This window comes from Python bivittatus, unplaced genomic scaffold (assembly GCF_059951505.1).
Source record: "Python bivittatus isolate LINGU-HERP-01145 unplaced genomic scaffold, Pbiv_v1 ctg000070_np1212, whole genome shotgun sequence".
Lineage (NCBI taxonomy): Eukaryota > Metazoa > Chordata > Lepidosauria > Squamata > Pythonidae > Python > Python bivittatus.
In genome coordinates this window covers 1634236-1656656 of record NW_028277034.1, presented here as the reverse complement: position 1 = coordinate 1656656, position 22421 = coordinate 1634236, and the positions used below count along the sequence as shown (strand labels likewise).

Sequence of the window (22421 nt, the reverse complement as noted above, 5' to 3'; positions counted from 1 at the left end):
AGTCTGGCAGCAACACAGAATCTTCCCTAGGCCTGGAAATCATTAAGGTTAATTTTGGGCACCCTTGAATGACCAGAAGTTTTTGTGCTTTCAGTCAAGGTGCCTAAGAAACAGATGTTAAATTGATCTTAATGTCTAAGACACTGACCCTATAATTTGTAACACAAAACATACAAAGTACAGAACATTAGCACAAAGCCTCTATAAAGAACGAACATTATGGTAATATATTTAAAACTCAATTTTACACTTAATGCATATTGCATTTTGAAGCTGAAGAAAGAAGAGAATGATTAAAAATAGCATGAATTTCTTTACAAATTAGAAAAAAGGCCTCTGTATGAATATTTTAAAAAAGAGATTCTACTCCTTTCTGTGACTTAACAAAATTTGCCATCTTAACAAAGTTTTGAGTCTTTTGTGTGTACTATTTATTTTTGCACTTCTGGTTTGAATTTGAATTAGCTGGCTGGGCTTTCAGCAAGAAAACAAAACAAAACCCAACCCTTGCCCCTAAGAATATACAGCTGCATGTGAAGTTTGAAATACATTTCTTAAGCAGACCCTGAACACTCACAGCAAAGCCTTGGATTCAGCCCCGATACCCACCTATTGAACACACTTGTAGTTGGACTGTGATCCCGTTCACGCTCTCTATCTCGGGTCCTCTCACGCTCTCTGTCACGATCTCGATCCCTTTCTCGGTCTCGATCTCTTTCACGCTCTCGATCTTTATCTCTTCTGGAATAATAATCCCACTGTTTGCTTGTGTCCATGAGACTAGTCCATGATGGGGCAGAACCTGTAAGGTGCGGAAAGGTGACTAAAGAAAAAAATTCCAGTATTAGAAAACAAAAAAGGTTGAAACATTTGAAAAGAGTAAAAAGAATCACACTGGGATTATTCCCTATTTTATAAATTTAGCTGAAGCCTAGGATGTAATATCAACTGTAAAACCCACTCTGAATGATGGTTTGAATAAAACTTATAAATTAATTGCTTCCCTTTCCCAGTTGTGAATTCCACATCCAGTAGCAATTTCAAAAGTAGTCTCAGTACGATAGTGGTTCCATTATTTTATGGTATTTTATTTAAAATTCATGTTTGTATTCTTCTGTAATTGCAGCAGTACTTATTGACCTCCCTTTAAATTGTTACTCTGGACTTTAAAAGGATAAAAACAGAGAGCCTCAGATGCCTGCAAAACATTCCAAGTTTGGCAGATGTGTTTAAAGTGTTCTGAGCTAAAAACAAAGCATCTTATATTCTTGAGTTTCGACTCAAGCCCAGGACAAAATTTTGTTTTGAAATGAAATGAAAGTTTTATTTCATGTTGTTTCTAGCAATTAGCATTTGTTGGCTAGGCAGGGAGACTGGGAGAATCCTGTAGCCCATAAAATGCCAGGCACAGCGTCCACTTCTGCTCCATTATTGGAGCTGGCTGAGGGGAGATGGTAGGCAAGGATGAGGGAGAGTCAATTAAGAACACATTTAATGAGAGAGCCATTTTGAAAATAAGACAACTGCCGTCTGCCTGGCAAACAAGTTTATTGCTGGATTTAAAAACTTTGGCATGGAATAGCTGTAATTCCCAGACTGCAATGTAGTTTCACTGTCGCCAGGTTCTCTAAGTGAGCCCCCCACCCCACCCCAAACCACTAAGTAGGCTGCATAATAGAAAAAGGGTGCATTTCAAACAAGTCTGAAGCCAAGGATTCGAGGGGTGTTAATTTTATTGTTGCTCATGGCCTGTTTTAAAGTGAATCTATTGCTGCTCTTTTGTAACTGAATGCAGCTGAGGCTGACTGTGCAAAGAGGCTCCAAAAAAAGATGCTCATCTGTTCCTTCCATTATCTGCTATGGGAACTTTGAAAAGGCTTTTTTTTTTTTTAAATATTCCTTGACCAGTTTTTCTGTAGGAACAGTGGTGGGGAGCACTCAACACGAATGATAATCTCACCTAAATGTCTGGTTTTAGGACAAAAAGCAGATACTTATTTTGATTTCTCACTGTGCCCTAAGGAAGAAACTGGAAACATTTTTTTTTTAGTTTCTCCTGCCATAACAGGAGAACAGATAATAACAACAGAATATTATTCAAAATATTCCAAGTTGTTTTGCTCTCAGCTTGGAATAAAAGTTTTTTCATTCTCTACTCACTCAAACCAATTCACTGGGCCCTGAACATTTAAAACCCAAACAACACACTAATAAAGAGAGGTTCTAGTCTCTAGGTTCTGAAAATGTATGTATATGCATAATGTATGTATATGCATAAAAGTTACTTCAAAAGTAATTACATCACATTTGTTAATTTTGGCCTTATTGTTAAGAAGAAAAAAGTGATTTTGCTTTTAGAAGACAAAATAATTCCTATTATCAAGAGTTTGTGGCAAAATATGCATTACTGCAAAAGGCAAAATATACCCAAGCAAGGATACATATCCTACCGAAGCAGATGCAGCCTACCCACAACGGACATTCTTTCTATGTGCACAGAGGCGTTTCTGGATGCTGCCTGATGCTCTAAATTGCTGTAGATCACTGCTCAACTGACATCGATATTGGGTCAGAGAAATTATTTGCATTATAAAACTTCTCAAATTGTTGACTGAAATTGTACCAAATACTACAATATGTTTACAACACCAAGTTTACCTGAAAGCAAATCCCAGTCTTATAATCTAAAATGGAGATCAATGAACTTACTTCTAAATGGCATGATTCTGAGGTGTCCAGAAGTTGTATATAATAAAGGCATTTGGATTTCTTTTTACTATTTGACTTTAGCAGCCACACTCATAAAAATGCACACAGATAATCGTCCTGACCAATGTGTTTAGGACAAAGCCTTTAATTAAAAACTACTGAACTTTCTCAGAAAAAGTGAACAGGACAACAGTTAAACCAAGACAAGGAAAGGAGCAAACCACTTGTTTCTTCTGTTTGAAGGACAGGAATTTCTGAACACCAGGAACTTTAAATTGCTTAGAGTGCAATTCTTGTTATTCAATTAGAAGCATAGGCTTTCATTATTACCAAATAGGACCGCACCAATAAAGGATTCTTTCTAATGCTATCTCAGGAATCTGGGGAGGTTCACAAGTACTGAACTTAGAATGAAATCATAATGCCCTAAAAGAACTATGTTTAATAGAAAAGGTGGGGGGGGATCTACACTGGGGATTTTGATGGGAGTTACATTCAAGAATTGCATCTGAAACATGTTATGAAAAGGCATTAAGTAATTTGCCTATAACAACAAAACTTTAAAAAAAATACTGATGATGTATAAAATAAGAATTGCAAGAATACTCTTTTTTTTTTTAATCTCAGTCTTACCACTATTAACCACAAGCGGGGAAAAAAAACATTAGGTTTAAAGAGGAGAATAATTTTTTTTTAAAAAAAAGCTAATTCTGAGAGAAGTTCAAGGAATAGATAGCTTTGTATTACTCAGAATATCCTCAGATTCTTCTATTATTAAAAAAGACATCAATTCATAAAATGTATATTACAGAACTTTGTACTAAATGGTACTGAATCAGACTGCTCAAGGTAACAATTCTGAATTCTTCTCTCAATAATCCAAAAAGAGAATGGAGTAACAAAATAAAATTTTAAAATGTAGATATGTTCACGGCCCTTAGATATGCAAATCCTGCATGTCTTCTTATGTTATAATCAGATTGGTAACCATCTGGTTCTATTTTTATTCTAGCAACTCTTATCAGATTAGTAATGAGCTAGCATTTTAGTTACATGCCTCAAGTTAAATCCACAAGATTAGAGTTTGCTGCTCTAGGGTGCATTATATATTCTGAATCCCCAAGCCTTGTAGAGTCTCCCCTATGAAAAAGGTGGTACAGAGGAAAGCGAAGAATGAAACTGCTTGACTAGCACATTGAACAGGCTCTTTCTACTCCAGATGAGGTAAGTTATAAATTTCTTTTGTCAAAAGCCAATTGCCAATAATGTAGGGCGGCAATCTACAGTATACTATAATTTACATTCTACTCTTCCCAAGTATCTTGTCAAGAACAGATTACGTTGAATTATGCAAGCTAAAGAATTATAGTGAATATGCCATTATTTATTTGTAGTATCCCTCTCATGAAGAAGAATGCAATTTAAGCAGACCATTATCCTTTCAAAAAGATTCTAGGTCAGGCTATGCTACAATCTTGCCTCAAGGGCATTTTGTTCTTCCACATAGAACAATTGTTCTTCGCATTCACTGGAAAATATAAAACCTAAAATCCATGTACTCCTCACTTAAAAACTAGGTTATGTTTTCTTTCTGATACAGACTTTTAATTTAAGGCATTTCACCTTCATTTTCATTACCACATTGCTATATCTACATTCTCTAGACATAAACTATCCAGGAGGTCATTTAGAGGTGACACTGACTTTATGGCAAGTTAATAACTACATGGATATTTTGGCTAATGGGAGAAGAGTATTATCAATGTTATCCTATGGCTGGCCTCAGCACTCCCTGCACTGAGTTTATTTAGGTATAACAGTTTAGCTTTTAAAGTCAGAGCAGCTTATATCTTAAATTTAAAAACATATACAGATTGTGGTAAGAGATTATTGAGTAAAGAATTTTTAAGCCTATTTATTAGTCATCCACATTATGTTTGTACTATTTTCAGTAATGTGTCATATGGTGAATTTTCTGCTATGGCTACAAAAAAAGATTGAAAAGATATTCCCAAAACAACCTGCAGTTAAACATGTTGAAATAGATACACTATAATGTTGCCTTCCTAACAGGCCATCCACAATGAATCAGATCCACTGAGAACTTTAAAAAAATGCACTAGTAGTAGGTTTTGCTTAGTTACTGTCAGATGTGCTAAATCTAAACTCTTGTTAATGGCAGTCTCAAAGCCATTAAAATCTTGCTTTGACTAATTTAACTATTCACTCGTAGGAAGGTTTAACCAAATTAATAAATGTTTTAAGGATTTTAGGAATTACAATTGCACAGGAGCCAGTAGGCAAACTTATACATCAAAGATAAGTCCTCTAGCAGAACAGTATTAAAAATCAAGCCTCCCTTTGGCCATCTTCCCTTCTAAATTTAAATCATCACAAGAATTAAAGTAGCATCACCCTACGATGAAAGGTTTGCTTTTTGTTTTTTTACAGTCCCACCTTATGCAAAAAATATGAATAAAAAGAATCTGGAAAAAAAACTATTTAAACACTAACATGGATATAACACCATTTTCAAATCCATGTTCTTTGAAACTTACTTTGAAAGTTTACATGAAATTTGTGATTGGCAGATCTGAAACAATATTCACAATATGTTTAAAATGCTAATTTAAAAACTTGCAAGAATATTTTTGGAATACTAACTCTTCTTGCAATATGGAAATATTATTTCAGAAAAAAAAATATATTTGTAACCAACTGTGGTACATGCTATAATTACACTCAAACTAGTAAGGATAACTTTGTACCATTCCAGTTGACTTCTGGAAAAGTTCAGTTGCCAAGAGTTCACTTCCAGCCAGCATTTAAGACCAACCATAATACCTTGTTTGAAAAGGAGAACAAAAGGGCAAGACCCACTCAAACATGCAAGAGTGGGAGGACATTTAAAAGACTTGTGCTTATACATGGATTGAGAATCTGCACGGTCAGACACTATTCAATAGTGGGGCCACCACATTAGGAGGAAGACAATGTCTTGTACTGGAAATTGGCATCTACCAATGCATGCTTGACAAATGAAAGATGCTACACATAGCAAGTTAAATTCAGGAAACCAACACTATATTAAGTTATTAATTTTTCTACAGAAAATAAGAAACTTTGGATGATATGAAAATATAGCAAGCCAAGTCACATTTTCAAGTAGTGAAGAAACTTACCGCCACCATACGGAAATGCACGAGCAGAGCGACTATCATAACCAGAGGAATGTCCACTGTTGGGAAATAGATATAATCAAGCCTCTTTCCTACTCAAGTTTCTGTTCAAAATTATTTCTATTGCATTACAGGTCCAGTTACCGAATTGTGTGTTTATGTTTGCAAACATGTAAATCGATGAATCATCAACATGCTGTATTAAATCAGTGTGTGCTGCCACTGTGAATTGGATGACAGCGCCTTGAACATATTATGCCTTCACACCTGCAGCAATGAACTAAGGCAACTAGCCACCTGGTCCATCTTTGCCTGTGTACATTTCAAGAGGTTTATTAATGTCTTCTATGCTCCCTGTGATTATCTTCATATAAAGGGTGAGGGGTCAGAAGTAAGCCTGTTTGGGTCCTTCATGCACAGCCTCTTTACTGTTTTTGTACCCCTCTACACATTCTGCTGACATTCTGCAACAGAAAGTCTTAGGAAACTGTGTGTTGTGGCAAGCAATGTACCCAATCCTCTGCTTTTTGTTTACATTGCAACATGGATGAATGTACCTTAGACCTATCAGCCCAACAAGACTCCTTCCTCTTCCAAATTCCTACAAACACTACTGTCCTGCTTTGCTCACATCCTGCCTTTCCATCTTAAAGACCAGACTGATGCAGCCAGTATATTCCCTTCCTATACTAGGAAGGCAATCACCAGACAAAATGGTTATCTACATGGAAGGGAACATGGGAAAAACAGTTCTTCCATTAGAAAACTTTTAATGTCAGGAGCCTGGACACTGAATCTTGCCCCTGATTGTCATCCAGCCAGTCAAGTGAGGGGGGAAGGTAGATCTGGCTCTTTGATCAAATCCAATCCTCCCACTCCTAAAACAGAGTAAGGCCATGGCATTCTGATTCAGATCAGGATTAATGTGTAGTTTGAGTTAAACATTCCCCCTTTCCCCCACTGGCTGTTCTTATTTGGAATTTCCCACTCTCATCTATTCTAGGAAGTGTTTATCATTAATTCTAATAGTGACTGAGAAAACAATAGAAATGGAAGCAAGAAAAGATCCATGGAGAATATGGGCGATATGAACCCTCAAGGTGGCAAACATAGCTAACATTCATGCCTCCTATTTTCCCCACAACAACAGCCCTATGAGGTGGGTTGGGCTGAGAGAGAGTGACTGGCCCAAAGTGACCCAGATGGCTTTCATACATAAGGCAGACCTAGAACTCAGAGACTCCTGGTTTCTAGGCCAGCACCTTAACTACTACACCAAACTGGCTCTCTAAAAGCCATAATATGGACCCTATGAGGACTGAGGATACTGAACATGTTGAGGGGTCATTAAGAAAAAAAACTGAAAAAGGGGAAAGGAAGTTAAATGCCCTGTCTGACTTCCTTTAGGCTTTTCATATCTTACACAAGGCTGGTAGGAATCCTGAACAAGAACATCCCATAAAGAAGTTATAATACTCTGTGTCTGTCTTTTGTCTTGCTCATCTTTGCATATTCTAAGATTATTTCTTTAAGCTGAAAGGAAACATTTTATCTGGAAAGTTATATAAATACAATTTAAATCAATGTCTGTATCTTTTAATACATCTTCTCACTTGCCATATAAGTTGAATTAGTTAAAGCTTTCATCATGAGATCAAATAAATGATTGCTACTGCCTCCTTGAAAACAGCAGGTTTTTTAAATAAAATGTTTTTGGATCAATTAGTTTTTATAAACAGGGATAATGAATCTCCTAATAATGTGAATCAGCCACTTGGGACAGTGAAAACCTAGCATGAGGTAATAGGATAACCAAAAGCAAGAAAGTTATTAGAATTTATCTCAAGTTATCAAAGCTTAGAATTCTTAAGAAAAAAACAAAACTAAAGATGCTTTCACCTAACTGAAAATACAACGTGCAGAATCTCCTTTTGAATAAAAAGTACTATACTCGGAGGGTCAAGCTTTCTACCAGCTAGAATCCAGAGACCTTCCAGAACAAAAAAAATCCAAACATCTGGAAGGCACCCAGATTACCTATTCCTGAATCAGAAATATACAATGATTAAAAGTCATATACAGTGGGGCAAAAAAGTATTTAGTCAGCCACCAATTGTGCAAGTTCTCCCACTTAAAAAGATGAGAGAACCCTGTAATTTTCATCATAAGTATACCTCAACTATGAGAGACAAAATGAGGGAAAAAATCCAGAAAATCACATTGTCTGATTTTTAAAGAATTTATTTGCAAATCATGGTGGAAAATAAGTATTTGGTCACCTACAAACAAGCAAGATGTCTGGCTCTCACAGACCTGTAACTACTTCTTTAAGAGGCTCCTCTGTCCTCCACTCGTTACCTGTAGTAATGGCACCTGTTTGACCTTGTTATCAGTATAAAAGACACCTGTCCACAACCTCAAACAGTCACACTCCAAACTCCACTATGGCCAAGACCAAAGAGCTGTCGAAGGACACCAGAAACAAAATTGTAGACCTGCACCAGGCTGGGAAGACTGAATCTGCAATAGGCAAGCAGCTTGGTGTGAAGAAATCAACTGTGGGAGCAATAATTAGAAAATGGAAGACATACAAGACCACTGATAATCTCCCTCAATCTGGGGCTCCACACAAGATCTCACCCCGTGGGTCAAAATGATCACAAGAATGGTGAGCAAAAATCCCAGAACCACATGGGGGGACCTAGTGAATGACCTGCAGAGAGCTGGGACCAAAGTAACAAAGGTTACCATCAGTAACACACTATGCTGCCAGGGACTCAAATCCTGTAGTGCCAGACGTGTCCCCCTGCTTAAGCCAGTACATGTCCGGGCCTGTCTGAAGTTTGCTAGAGAGCATTTGGATGATCCAGAAGAGGATTGGGAGAATGTCATATAGTCAGATGAAACCAAAGTAGAACGTTTTGGTCTGAACTCAACTCGTCGTGTTTGGAGGAGAGAGAATGCTGAGTTGCATCCAGAGAACACCGTACCTACTGTGAAGCATGGGGGTGGAAACATCATGCTTTGGGGCTGTTTTTCTGCAAAGGCACCAGGACGACTGATCCATGTAAAGGAAAGAATGAATGGGGCCATGTATCGTGAGATTTTGAGTGAACACCTCCTTCCATCAGCAAGGGCATTGAAGATGAAACGTGGCTGGGTCTTTCAGCATGACAATGATCCCAAACACACCACCCGGGCAATGAAGGAGTGGCTTCGTAAGAAGCATTTCAAGGTCCTGGAGTGGCCTAGCCAGTCTCCAGATCTCAACCCCATGGAAAACCTTTGGAGGGAGTTGAAAGTCCGTGTTGCCCAGCGACAGCCCCAAAACATCACTGGCCTAGAGGAGATGTGCATGGAGGAATGGGCCAAAATACTAGCAACAGTGTGTGAAAACCTTGTGAAGACTTACAGAAAACGTCTGACCTCTGTCATTGCCAACAAAGGATATATAACTAAGTATTGAGATGAACTTTTGATATTGACCAAATACTTATTTTCCACCATGATTTGCAAATAAATTCTCTAAAAATCAGACAATGTGATTTTCTGGATTTTCCCCCCCATTTTGTCTCTCATAGTTGAGATATACCTATGATGAAAATTACAGGCCTTTCTCATCTTTTTAAGTGGGAGAACTTGCACAATTGGTGGCTGACTAAATACTTTTTTGCCCCACTGTATATGGGCAGGCTGTTACTATCTTGTTTAGTCCTTTTCCAAGCTTTTTTCACTAACAAGAGGGAAACAAAACATGTAAGAATTGCTCAACTGATACCTCACTTCAGACTTCAAATCTTACTTGCTGTCCCCAATAGTTTTATTTCTACCTGTCCTTAACCCACTCATCTCTACAACTATTCCAAGTAGTCCTGCTCTTCTTTCTACCTGCCCCAAACTGGCCACTGAAACTGCAAACTTATAAAGCAGGCTTTTGTCCAGTTCAAGGAAATTAAAACAGTCAAAAATACATTAAACAGTATTTTTAATTCAGATCATAGCAATTATTAAAATAAAGAAGGTCCTTATGATGTTAGATTACTCTACAAACTAAAATTTACCTTTCTATAGTTGGTATAAGGGAAGGCGGTGGTCCTCCAGGTGGGGGAGGAAAGCCTGAAATATTTAATTAAGAACCAAGAGGTTGGTTTAAATTGAAAATGAAGTCGAAATTAAATTAATGCATATTAGCTGTGTCCCAGCAGTAAACCAATGCAGCAACTTTTAGTAAACCTCTGCAGCAACAAATGACAGAATAATGCCAAAATTAAACAGCTTGTGTAGCTTATTTTTATAATCTTGTATACTTAATATATTCCAAGGTATTCTTCAATTATTTTGAGCAAGTTGGCAGCTCAAATCATTCTGAGTATTAATGATGTCCTCCAAAGAAAACTGAGTGCATTTTTTAAAAAGTGGGATATTCTCAAATGTCCCCTATACCAAAGAGGAATTCACAGTAAGTTTCATGCTACTTTTAGAATAAATAAATGTACCTGGCGGTGGCACAGTTATTGGTATACCTAAAAACAAAAAAGATGCACCCAGTCATTTCAGTAGTGAGTTTATATTGTCTCATTCCCATATTACCAGAACAGGCACATGGCATCCATGCCAACAACATATTATTAAACAACCAATAAGAACTGGCAGTGAATTAATTTCAGCTACCACCAATCCATATTGGCTTCAGTCCAGAAAGGTTCTGGGTGTGAATCTACATAAACAGCAGAACCTGATCATTTGTGGCCATGTCCATGCAAATTAAAAACAAAAACAAAAAAACCCTCTACTGCATGCACCCAAGTTAAAATGTGTGCCCAACAGATGTACTGGCACTGTGTCCATATTAATGACCTTAAATCTTTTCTGCAAGAGTAGATGATAACATCATTTAAATAGTGAAGTCACAATACAATTAGATTATATTTTTTTAAAAACCTTTCAATATTTATGTAGCATTGAATTCTAGAGCCCATATCATCTGGATAGGAAATTATGTTACCAATAATAAACATGTTATAAAAAGGTGACTCTAAAAATATCAGCTTAAATAACATCTTAATCAATTGTTCTCTTCTTTGTAAGAATACACATGCACATTCCAATGGAAAAACCCACCTGTGCCTTTATATCCTCAATGTTAACAGACAAGACAGCAAGTTCAAAATGTAAAATGACAGGTTAATGTTAACTGGGCCATATGGTTCTCAGTAAAAGAACTTAGAAAACAAGAGAATAATCTTCCTATTGACATATCATACCAATCATGGCTTTTGTATAAAATTAACTTTAGCAATGTTGAAATGCCTGACCCCTTACTATTTATTTTACTTGAGAAAATGGGAATTAGACCAGTAGACCACATTCATATTATAAAATATGTCATTTGTAAAATAGCAAAAAGTTTATTAATATATTTAATTCCTGTCAATTAAATTGTTTTGCCCATTTTGTTCATAAATCCTGAAAAACAGCCTAGTCATTTATCTATACCATTCAGTTTCAGCAACTATCCTCAGTAATAGTTAGTCAGTTTTCTAGGTTTATATTTTTAAACAACAATGATTCTTTTGGTCTGCAAAGGTATTTGTATCACAAATGGCTAAGTGAACCCAGAACCAGAACTTCAAAGTAAAATCCCTTTTCAAAGGATCATCAGAAGGATGTTTTATATTTGAATATATAAAAACTTTCTGGGCAGAAGTTCCAGTTAATATTGGCTAATGAGAAACTAACAAGAAACTTCTCTACCCCAACAGAGGAAGAATGGGCAGATTTTAATTTTGGTTTGTGCTTTGAAGATGAAATGTTGGCAGAGGTGCAAATAAGACAAATCTGAAAGAGCCAAAGCTACTATGCCCCACAGTTACTTCTAAATGTACGAAACAAGTGATAAAAAAGGAAATCCTCAGGGCAGACTCATGTCATAAACCTGTGCATCTCTCTTCTGTTTTCACCAGTGTGCTTAACTGAATTACAGCACATGCAGATGTGACTTGAACACTGAACTTCAATGAAAATCTGACTTCATGCCTTCTGAAAAATTTAGGGTAGTGTTTTATTTTCTCATTCCTCACACTTTCATGAAGGTAACTCATCTCAGATTTCATTAACCAATTACAAGTGTAGATGTAGTTATACTGAAATGCACTCCCTCAAATATCATTGTTCAAATTCAAGATTCCAGTGCAATTATGTGACAATTGTGTATCAACTCTGCAATTATGTTTGCCAAAGACAATTACAATTCTAAATATAAACGCTACAAAGTAAGTGCAATGAATTCAGTGAAGTTCATCTCTGAGTGCACATGCTTGAGTGTGCAGGTTTGCTCCTTCCCATTTTGTGTAGCTTGAATACATTTTAAGCACACAATGACAAAAGCTACTTGCCATGGTCAAAAGTGTCAGAAATGGGAAGGAAAAGTTTCCTACTGTTTTTAGAAAGAGAGTATAAATAACAAAGAATGGAAAATAGATATTGGTAATATTTTAATCTGTATTTTGGGGGAAGAAGTATACAATTATTGAGGTGGGTGGAGGGAGAACACAGGCAAGAACACTGAATAATCTCAAGGCTATTCGTAGGCAACCTCCCTAAGAAGCATTCAAGGGTAACAATTGAAGGGTCACAGCTATCTGTTTAGAGAGTACCAGTGCCAGCACCTTCCAAATACACCAATTCTTTTTAAACAAGCTATGCCAATATTTAAATGTCATCACATTATTGTAGACAGACTGTGGTTTATAGTTGCTGTAACATTCATCCTTTAATATTCTAAAATTATAATTTTTGACTAAATATCTGTATTTATTCTAAATAGTAAATATTCAGCTGTTTTCTTCCTGACCATTCACCACAAGCACTTCTCTATCCTGTTTTACAATTTCTTTTAATCATAGTACAGTCTTAAATTCAAATAAGCTGATTCCCCTGTAATAAAGTTTGTAATCCAACCTTAGTTTCAGATACTAACTACAAATGAAAACTTGCTTACTGTCATGTAAATATTCATTTTATGAATTCTAAAGAGCTTATTTTACTTCACAAACCAAGCGTACAGCAAATTATGTAACTGTTTATAACAATGTTGATTCTTTTATTTTAAATGAAATAATCTTAAATTTTATTTTTTCTTATTTGCCAACTCTCAGAAAATTGTACTTCAGCTACCAGGTATGTTACTGTTGGTGTGAACCTTAAGGAAAAATAGACTGTATTTCATTAATCTACCTTTCAGTGTGCTAACTGACATTAACTAAATCACCCATATTGATCTGGAGCTCTTCTTCAAGTGTTCCTGGCCAAATGAAACAGGCCAGATAACCACAAGAAAGTGGTTTCAGTAGTGATTCTTTGTTTGCAGAACACTATCTCTAGACAGGCTCACCTGGTGTCACCTACGTTATGATCTTTGGGGAACCAAGCGGGTATCTTGTTTCGAAGGCACATCCCACCCAATTTGGAGTTACTGAATATTACTAATTTACTGGTTGTTTTATTGCAAGTTCAAGTGCTCTGTTTTATTGTTGTTTCTATAGGTTACTGTCTCTGTTATGCTGATGTTTCTGTTTTATATTATATATTTTAATTAATTTGTCTACCAAGAAAATTATGATTGAATTGTCTAAAATTGAAACAAATGACCAGTAAATGCATACTGCAAATACCCTCAGTGCACAATACCTACTCATCAAGGACTAAAATGATTCAAAATTAGCAAAAATTTCATACTGTCCTGTTTTAAATTTAAGATGGTGATCAGAAGATGGCTAGTCTAATAAGCTTATTTGTACTTTTGTCAGTTCAACTCTATATGAAGCAAATTACAGCTGAATAAAACCCCCCAAACATTTACTTAAAAAGAGAACACAAATAATTATGTCCTTTCAGGAAAAGAGGAGAAATGTGAAAACTACTTCATAAATGAGATACTCTTTGAGAGAAACAATTATTAGAAGCCACATAGAATATTAAAGAGTTTCCAAATAAATTGAATTTTGCTGAGAAGAACATAGCTAATTTTAAATAAACAGATGCACAACATCATAATTTCAGGTGCAGGCAAGGAAAATATATTGCAATTGAAACACTGCCCTTTTTTCCACTTTTCTTTTTACCTGGAGGAGGAATTAGAGGAGGAGCAGTACTGACTGATGGAGGTGGTGGAAGGAATGGAGGTGGAGGAAGATGGGTGGGAGGAGCTCCTGGAGGAAAAAACGGAGGCGGCTTGGAAAAACTGTTGTCTACATCACTGCTGGAGCGTTCAGAAAGAACCTATAAATAAAACCAATTTTATATTTGCCTTTGGACAAAGAGGAGTGGAAAATATACTTTCCTCCCCTTAGGGGCTTTCTATATCTAACTAGCATTTGCATTTCTCCTCTTATATTCAATGGATTAATCAAGAGCTGGGGGTAGGGGGGGACAAGCAAAGTTTTGTAATAAACACTTGAGAGAGGAAGACCAAATTAGTCTATGTCCCACAAATCACTGTCCTTTTTGAAATTTCTACATTGCATAAAGGGGGCCATACACCTTTGGAGACAGCAACGATCACATGGCATACTTTCATGAAAGATTCCTTCACTAGAAGCAGATTCATCTTTCATTTTGAAGTTCCCTCCAACTTCTTCTATTCAATATATATTATTAATAAATACATGGCTTGATATTGCCATGTCATATTTGTTGCTTATTTTTTAAAATTTTTACATATCTACTGTAACATATAGTGTAATTTCAACTTCTGTACTAATGTAAGATGGAACCTTATTCGGGATGGGGTGGAGGTTATTATTTTTTTTTTCATTTATTAAACAAACCTGAATATTGCTATTCTCGTTGGCACGCCGTCTTCCCTCTACTCGGCTGATTGTGATGGTCTGCCCAATCACATCTATTGTCCCAGACAGCCGTCTGAAAAAGAAACATTAAACTAAGTGCAAAAAATATTTCATAAAACACATGTAGAAGAATTTAAGCATTATGTAAATAGGATTCACAAGGATCTTATTTTGGCTTATGAAAGCACAGGCAGTATAGTTTTCTCTAATGGAGCTATGCCACCTTGGTGCCCTCTAGATGTGTTGGACTTCAATCCCTCAAATCCCTATCTAGTACTGCTGGATAGGAATTTGGAGAACTGAAATTCAATATATCTGAGGGGCATCAGGTCAGGGAAGGCTGCTATAATGGATAGAATGAAATCCCCAAGAATAAATAATGTACAGATCTGCTTTAATCAGGATTGTTGTCACCAAAGATTATTACATGTTTGCTAAAGTGGAAATATTTGATCAATTCAGATAGTTATGTACTGACAGGAAAATTCCTGAAATTACAGAATATTATTTTAAAAAGTGAAAAGGATAGAGTGAATAAGGCACTGATGAACTAGTGTTATTCTATAGGCAATAGGTAATTTATATAAAAATGTATGTATTAATTTTTTAATACCATAGGAGTACAAACGGAACAAGCTATGAACTGCCCCCTACTGAATTCCTCTGGCACTGTGGACAAGCACAGAGTCTCCAAATCTAAGAGTTGGAAAGGATCATCTAGTCCAACCCCTGCCCAGTGCAGAAATTTACTACTACAATGAACCCAAGAGATGACCACCAAGCTTCTTTTAAAATGCCTCCAGCAAAGGAGAGTTCACCACCTTCCAAGACAGTCCGTTCTACTGCTGAACAGTTCTTCCAATTAGGAATATTTTCCTGATGTCCAGTCAACATCTATTTCTTTGTAATTTAAATCCATGTATTTATTCAATTTTACAGCCACCCACTTACACACAACTTTTGATCTGTGTTCTGGAACAACTCTGAAGAGTTCTGCCCCCTCTTCTACATAACAGCCATTTTAAGAGAGTTGTCATGTCAGAAGCATGATACCCAAAACCACTTTTGATCCAAAGTAGGCAGGTAATTCAACCTAGCAAGCCAGATTCAGTTGCCAACACCTTGGTTGCTGACTTCCATTCAAACACTTAATTGTAACACACACACACACACCCTTATTTCTAAACGGAGTTAGAAAGAACCTTTCTTGAACTGTCAGCTATGCTTCATCTCCAAATGATTTTGATGCAATGATGGAAGAACTTTTCCAAATCTGCTGTATTATACAACCTTATGACAGACACACAAAGGAAGCAAGCCTCTAACTTCTGTTGTAGATTGCTTCTCTACAAAATGAAGAATCTAATGAAGAATCTACAAGAATCGTAAAACTACATATCTAAATTTTGTGCAACATTTTCAACTGTTAGTCATAATTGTCATTTAAAAATCACTATCTACCTTTGCATTTCTAAAGCTGAAGAAATGAAATACTTTGGCAACAATGATGTAGGATTTTAAAAGAACTGAAACAAAAAGCAACTAATCAAAATGTTAATTCCATGCCAAAAATTATGCAGCTACTGAATATAAAGCTTAAAACATCACAAAATTCTCAAAAACATTTCAAATAAATATGCAAACTTAATTCAGAATATAAACATTTTTCATACAGCTGTTTAGATGTTAGAAAAAGATATTTAGCTTGTTACATGGGATAGGCGACACTAGCTAGGGAAAAAATTAAACTGCATTCTTCCACCAGCAATAAGCACAGAAAACCAGCAAGCATAAAAGGCAGACTGTACACTAGAAAAGTTTAAATTGTTATCGCTAATTATATAATTATTAACTTTGTATGAAATTCATGAAAATCAACATAAAAACAGATTATGCCTAACTTAAACTATAACCTCATGGATCATACTACTACTCATCATGATGACAAGATGAGTGTTCCATTGCTCTCCGGAAAACACAATAAATTCCACCCTTCCTCCTATTTGTAGCCAGCATTTATATCTATGAGACAGAAACATTATTGTAAATATTTCACTGAGCACATCAAGAATAACATTCCTTTTCATATAGTAACTGAATATCCTGAATCCAGCACATCAAACTTTGCTATAAGCTGAGGCAGACAACTTCTTTTTCAATTGGGAATCACTCTTTCTTCAGCTTACAAGTGCTCAGCTGGGACTCCTGTGACATAATCAGGAGTGGTCTGGAACTAATTTTTGCAGTATTTTTTTGTTCTTTCTGGGAAGGCTGGGCATTAGGGCTGAATAGATACATTAAGTCTAGCAAAGGCTTTGCATGCCTATTATAGCTTTTATTTCATTAAAAATCATGTTGATGCCAAACTTCAACAATGCAATTTTAGGAGGTTCTGGGGACTGCAATTTTTTATTTGAAACATTTGTAATTTCTCTTTTTCAAAAATCTTTGGTCTTGGGTTAACTCTTTCCTACTGTAAGGTATCAAACTACACAACACTTAGCTTGCTTACTTATAAAGGCTGTTTGCTCTTGGTATGGTCCTGTGCTTTTATAGAAGGCTGAGTATCACCAGAAGACAGAATGCAATAAAGCAGCTGCACCCCATTCCTCTGGCACTTGCCATTTTGGCAGTGCAATCCAAAATAGAGCTTTGGAAATGATGAGCAACTGCAGGAACAACTCTTGCTCTTTTCTTTAGGCCTAAACCATACAAGAGCATGAAGAATCCCAAATCTTCTGCTGCTTTTCAGCACTAAAGTAATAGGCCGAGGACAAGATTGCCTGCTTTTTGAAAGAGCACATCAAAGCTTGTTAGCTTGTGGACCCTGTGCAAGGCAAATCCGGAGTTATCACAAAGGAACCAAATGGTATTTTTCCCCTGGAATTCACAATTAAAACTAAGCTAATCTCCGGCTTGCAGCAGTTAGCCTAAGAGGCAGAAGGACTCCACTACAAAGTAACTGAACATGGAAACCCACAGAATGACACATCCATGTCCACCTGCACTTTCCCTCCCATAGTAAATCCTTATTTATCAATATTTCATTTGGAAAGCAGGCAAAATGTATGCCTATATAATAGCACTTACAGTAGAGACACAAGTAGTTACTAGCAGAAGAATTAAAAAATTATAGGATAAATCCTGCCTGAAAATAGTTTAAAAATTGACTGGTACTTATGAAATCTACAACTCCTGTGTGAAATGTTGTGCAATGTGTTCTGTGTGTTCATTTTATGATCACCATGAAAAAAGGGGAAGGAAAACCCTGACTGACTTTGACAAAATTTATCCAGAAATACCATTATATTCTACATTTCAATACTTCCCAACTTTACAATGAAGTATACATATGAAATACTCTTCTCACAGTTCCCAGAATCTAGCTGGGCGTGATTATCATGATTAATTATATTTACATTTCCAATTTAGTGTTGGTAAAATATACTATGTACCTAAGTCTGGCCCAGTTCCAACTGTTGAGAAAAAAATGGCATCATAAGTTTTAAAAAGATTGTGTCCCTTAAAATTTTCTTACCTTAGTTCAGGTGACTCAGCCCTCCCATATCGATCCTGCCACTTCCCGATGCCTGAACTGGTTTTTCTGACTGCAGTGCTCGTCTGCGACTGAGAAGAGGCGCTGTTTCTGGTGAGATAAATGTTCTAGGTCTTTCTTTTCTTATGTTTCTACATTTTCCTATTATCAGACATTATTTTCTACCCTCACTCTCTCATATTAATTTCCCCCATGATCCTACCCTGTGATACTGCCAGGCAGGATCATTCTAATAATGGTCTAGATATGCTCTTAACAAGATTCACTAACTAACTGGAGTCTGCATATGATTTCATGCTAAGCAAAAGCACAAACACACATCACTGCTGACTTCTCCAGCAAGATGCAGCTAACCAAATGGAGATGGCTCTATCCATGATTCATTCAAGGTACCATGCAAATCCAGGACTCAGAGAAAGAAGCTATGATTTGCTTTTGGCTTATTTCTCTGGCTTGTTCCAAGAAAAACAATCCAGATTCCCTGATTCACCATTACCATAAACATAGATAAGAGCTGCTCATAATCACACTTGAGAAGTCAAAGGTAACAATTATATATATTCATGGCAAAACAACCTTAACGTTTATAGAATCCAGGAACTAAATATATAGAACACTGTTTTAAACTGCTGTTTAAACATCTACATCCTACATAACAAAGTTAGTGAAACTGCCATCATTTTCAAGATCATATTCAAAGTTGTAACAACTACACAGCAAGATTTTCCAATTCAAGGACTTTGGAAAAAATTAATCCAGAATACAGGAGCATACATAAAATTATTCCAACATGAATAAAAATATATATTATATAAACCTATTCCAAAGGTTAGTTTCCTCACCTCTTCACACTCTAAGAAAGGCAAAAATGGCCCAAAGAGGAGGACCCTTACTGCATTATTTAAATTCAATTTTGGACCTAAAATGTAGCTCTTTTACAATAATATACTGTCAGATAAAAAGCCGTTTTTTCCCATTTGAAACTCCTACAATCTTTTCGTGTGAGTAGAAACTGGTATTTTCCCCTCCTAAAAAGTGGCAATATATAAAATGATGGCTAGTGCTTTTAATATTTGTAATGTAATACAAATAAATAATCTTGTTTCCTTTACTTATAGAGACAGAAAACTCTAAGATGTAATATTATGATCATTTACTTGAATGAATTCAGCAGAGACCAACACTGATAAGATAGGACTATTAGCTTTCAAGATCTCAAGCTTGTGATCAAACTATCTTGCTAGAATGTCAGCAAAATCAGTTAGTCTGAAATAAAGCATCTTGAAAGAGATTAAGCAAACTGCAGGAAAATAATGGATTAAGAGGAAAACAACAATATAATTCTTATTACATTTTTTTCTGATTGTATTAATTTGCCTCACCTAATGCTTCATTCAGCTACACGTGCAATACATATTGACTGTATATACTTGGCCAATGATAAACAAGTCTTGTGGCCTCTTCAGAACTAAATTTGCTATTTTTTAATGGATTAAATACAAAAAGAACATGGCTACAGCCTACCCCAAACAGATTTGATCCAATCACAAAAATTACCACTAACATAGATATTTAAGTTGCCAGACAACATTTTTTTATAGCTACATCTGCATAACAATGTACAAGTAACATTATGGCATTCAAAGTACTCTATACCCAACAAAAATGCATAGTACAAACCTTAGTAAAAGTGTATAATCCAAATCATCTGGCTTCTAAACGTACTTAAGATACCATCAACATGTTATTTAGATGCAGAATATTTCTGTCTACTACTACTGATTACCAACTTGGAGGTTCTGCAAAACACTGTCACTGAATTGCTGTACCTCAAATTATAAGATTTACAACCAAAAGATGAAAAACACAAGTTGTGAGAAGAAGATAAAAACATACTTCGTTCAGTTTTAAAAAGGGATGGCAACCTAGAAACATTTTTTCTCTACAGCAGTTCAAAAGTGTGACTATCCAACTGACCTGTTTGATGGGATTCCTGTCTTGAATAAGGGTGGGGGAGATGCAAACTCAACTTTGCTTGGTGGAAGTGGTATTTCTTTCTCCATGTTTCCAGTTCTGCCCTGCTGCACCTTCAGAATAAAGTTTCTTCATTAGCATTACCTACTCTAAAATAAAGGATCTCTTCCAATGAATCATAGAAAACAGTAACAAAATGCTATAGCTCCTAAAATAATATGGATGCTCACGCTAGCAGACTTGCACAGAGATATTGTGACTTCTATTCAAAGATCCTCCCTGTTTTATTTGTCCAAGGAAGTGTCATTTCTCAAAAGTAAGTCCCATCCTCAAGATAAATTGTTTTCAGAATAGGGAAAGGGAAGATAATTTCTATTACCTGGAGCTCTATTTCCATCAATTCTAACACCACTTTACTGAAGCATCAGAAAGGCAAAAGCATAAAGAATGAATATTTTAAAAAATCAATTATTAAGCAAAGCCTATAAAAATGTAGACTAATATTTTCCTGCAGACTGATAAGGTTCACAATTTTTTTTTTTTACAAAAAACTTCCACTTGCTATTAAGCAAAGCAAACTGAACTATATACACATACATTAATAAAGAGACAAATTAAAAACTATACAACTGACTAAGTGACATTAGTCACTTGTGTGGGGAAACAAAAATGTATTGCTCCCCAGGTGAGGGCGGGGGGAAAGCACAGACATTGTACTGCTACAAGCAGAGTTTCTGAGTTTTTTTTTAAAAAGAGATTGTTTTGGGTAGGACAGGTAAGATGTCCTGTGGTAATGCTAGTTGGGGGAAGAGTTTCACACCTCTTTATGTTTAGAAAAAAACACTAGAATCTATAATAATGTTCTTTTTCAGTCCTTTAAAGCACCAGTTGTTCATCCTATGCCTATAATTGAAAAAGTATAATGTGATCAACAGATTATATCTGAGCATTAGTTCTACTTCTGTATAGCAACAACTGACGGGTTTCATATTTCTCATCAGGTTATATTGGTTAAAAGCATGAGTGGGCATTGCAGCATTACAGAATATTACAGAAAACCACATCTCTGCTCATACACCCTGTGATAGTGATAAATCTGGAGCTAAATGTAGGAAATGTAGGTTCAAATCCTCAATTATGAGATAACCTTGACCGAAGACTCTTAGGTAATAGTGCATAGGTACAAATAAAAAAGATGTACGTAGGTATAATTTAAAAAAAGCAGGGTTAACAAAGGAACAAGAGGAAGCCAATTCAAATCTTCATATTAGCTTTGTTTAGATTTAGCTTAAATCAATTCTTCAATATGAAATGTTGAACAAATACTGCACACTGAGTAAAAATGAAAAACTTGGCTTCCCACCCAAAATTTTTGTACATATTCCCCTGGGATCATAAAATATGTAACCTTGGCAAGAAGGCTACAGATGTTAAGATGACCGATAGTATTTACATCTCTCATTTTTAAGTAATAAAAGGCTAAATACTCCAACCTATTACAGGCAGGAGAATAAAAAAGAACAATTTTTTGCAAAACAGGAAGTGTCAATTGGCATCCAGTCAGCCAGATCCACCCTGTAAAACAATATCTACCAAGTCCCTTTTCTGTCATTTTAAATATTTCATTTTAAAAAATGAAACAAAACAACTGAAGTTTTTCTTCATGGAAAAATAAGCATATATGTGCTTTTTATGTTTTACAACATCAGCATCAAGGCAAAATTGAGACAATTTTCTCAAAAGTACATTGGTTTCTGAGTACCTACCCATTTCTTCATAGCATGTTGAGACCATATATTCACTTGATGTGCATTTTTCAGGCATTCTCAAATATAGTTGTCAACAGTAACCATATATCCAGTTGGTAACTTCTTACACTGGCATGAAGCAGTTCTTAACACAGCAGACAATTCAAGTGCTACCACAACAAGATCCTGTCTGGAATTGCTTAAGCCTTAGAAGCACTCAAGAAAAAGCTAGAATTTGCTGCTTTACAACGCCAGTGAACCTAACAAAATGCTTCCCCTCTCCCTAGAGTCCTCCAGCCATATTAGAGGTCGGTGATGACTATATATGGCTGTTAATCAAGTTTGTGATCCTGATTTCTAACCATCTAACAATGCTCTATCTATGAAGGTAGGGATGTGGAAGAGT

At 35.9% G+C, this 22421-nt stretch overlaps 1 protein-coding gene across 7 annotated transcripts in view; it reads right to left on the bottom strand.

Moving 5' to 3' along the window:
- The window catches only part of FIP1L1 (factor interacting with PAPOLA and CPSF1), a 39844-nt gene that overhangs the window by 3349 nt on the left and 14074 nt on the right, over positions 1-22421 (bottom strand). For 3 of the 7 annotated variants that reach the window (XM_088130766.1, XM_088130792.1, XM_088130805.1), the window contains 8 exons: positions 20271-20380; positions 18276-18383; positions 14717-14810; positions 14012-14168; positions 10385-10411; positions 9950-10004; positions 5892-5947; positions 610-823 (listed from right to left, as the gene is read on the bottom strand). In XM_088130766.1, coding sequence (XP_087986892.1) covers positions 610-823; positions 5892-5947; positions 9950-10004; positions 10385-10411; positions 14012-14168; positions 14717-14810; positions 18276-18383; positions 20271-20380 — 821 coding nt within the window. The remainder of the gene's footprint in view (positions 1-609; positions 824-5891; positions 5948-9949; positions 10005-10384; positions 10412-14011; positions 14169-14716; positions 14811-18275; positions 18384-20270; positions 20381-22421) is intronic. The other 4 variants (XM_088130780.1, XM_088130798.1, XM_088130771.1 and 1 more) reach the window with 3 other exon arrangements.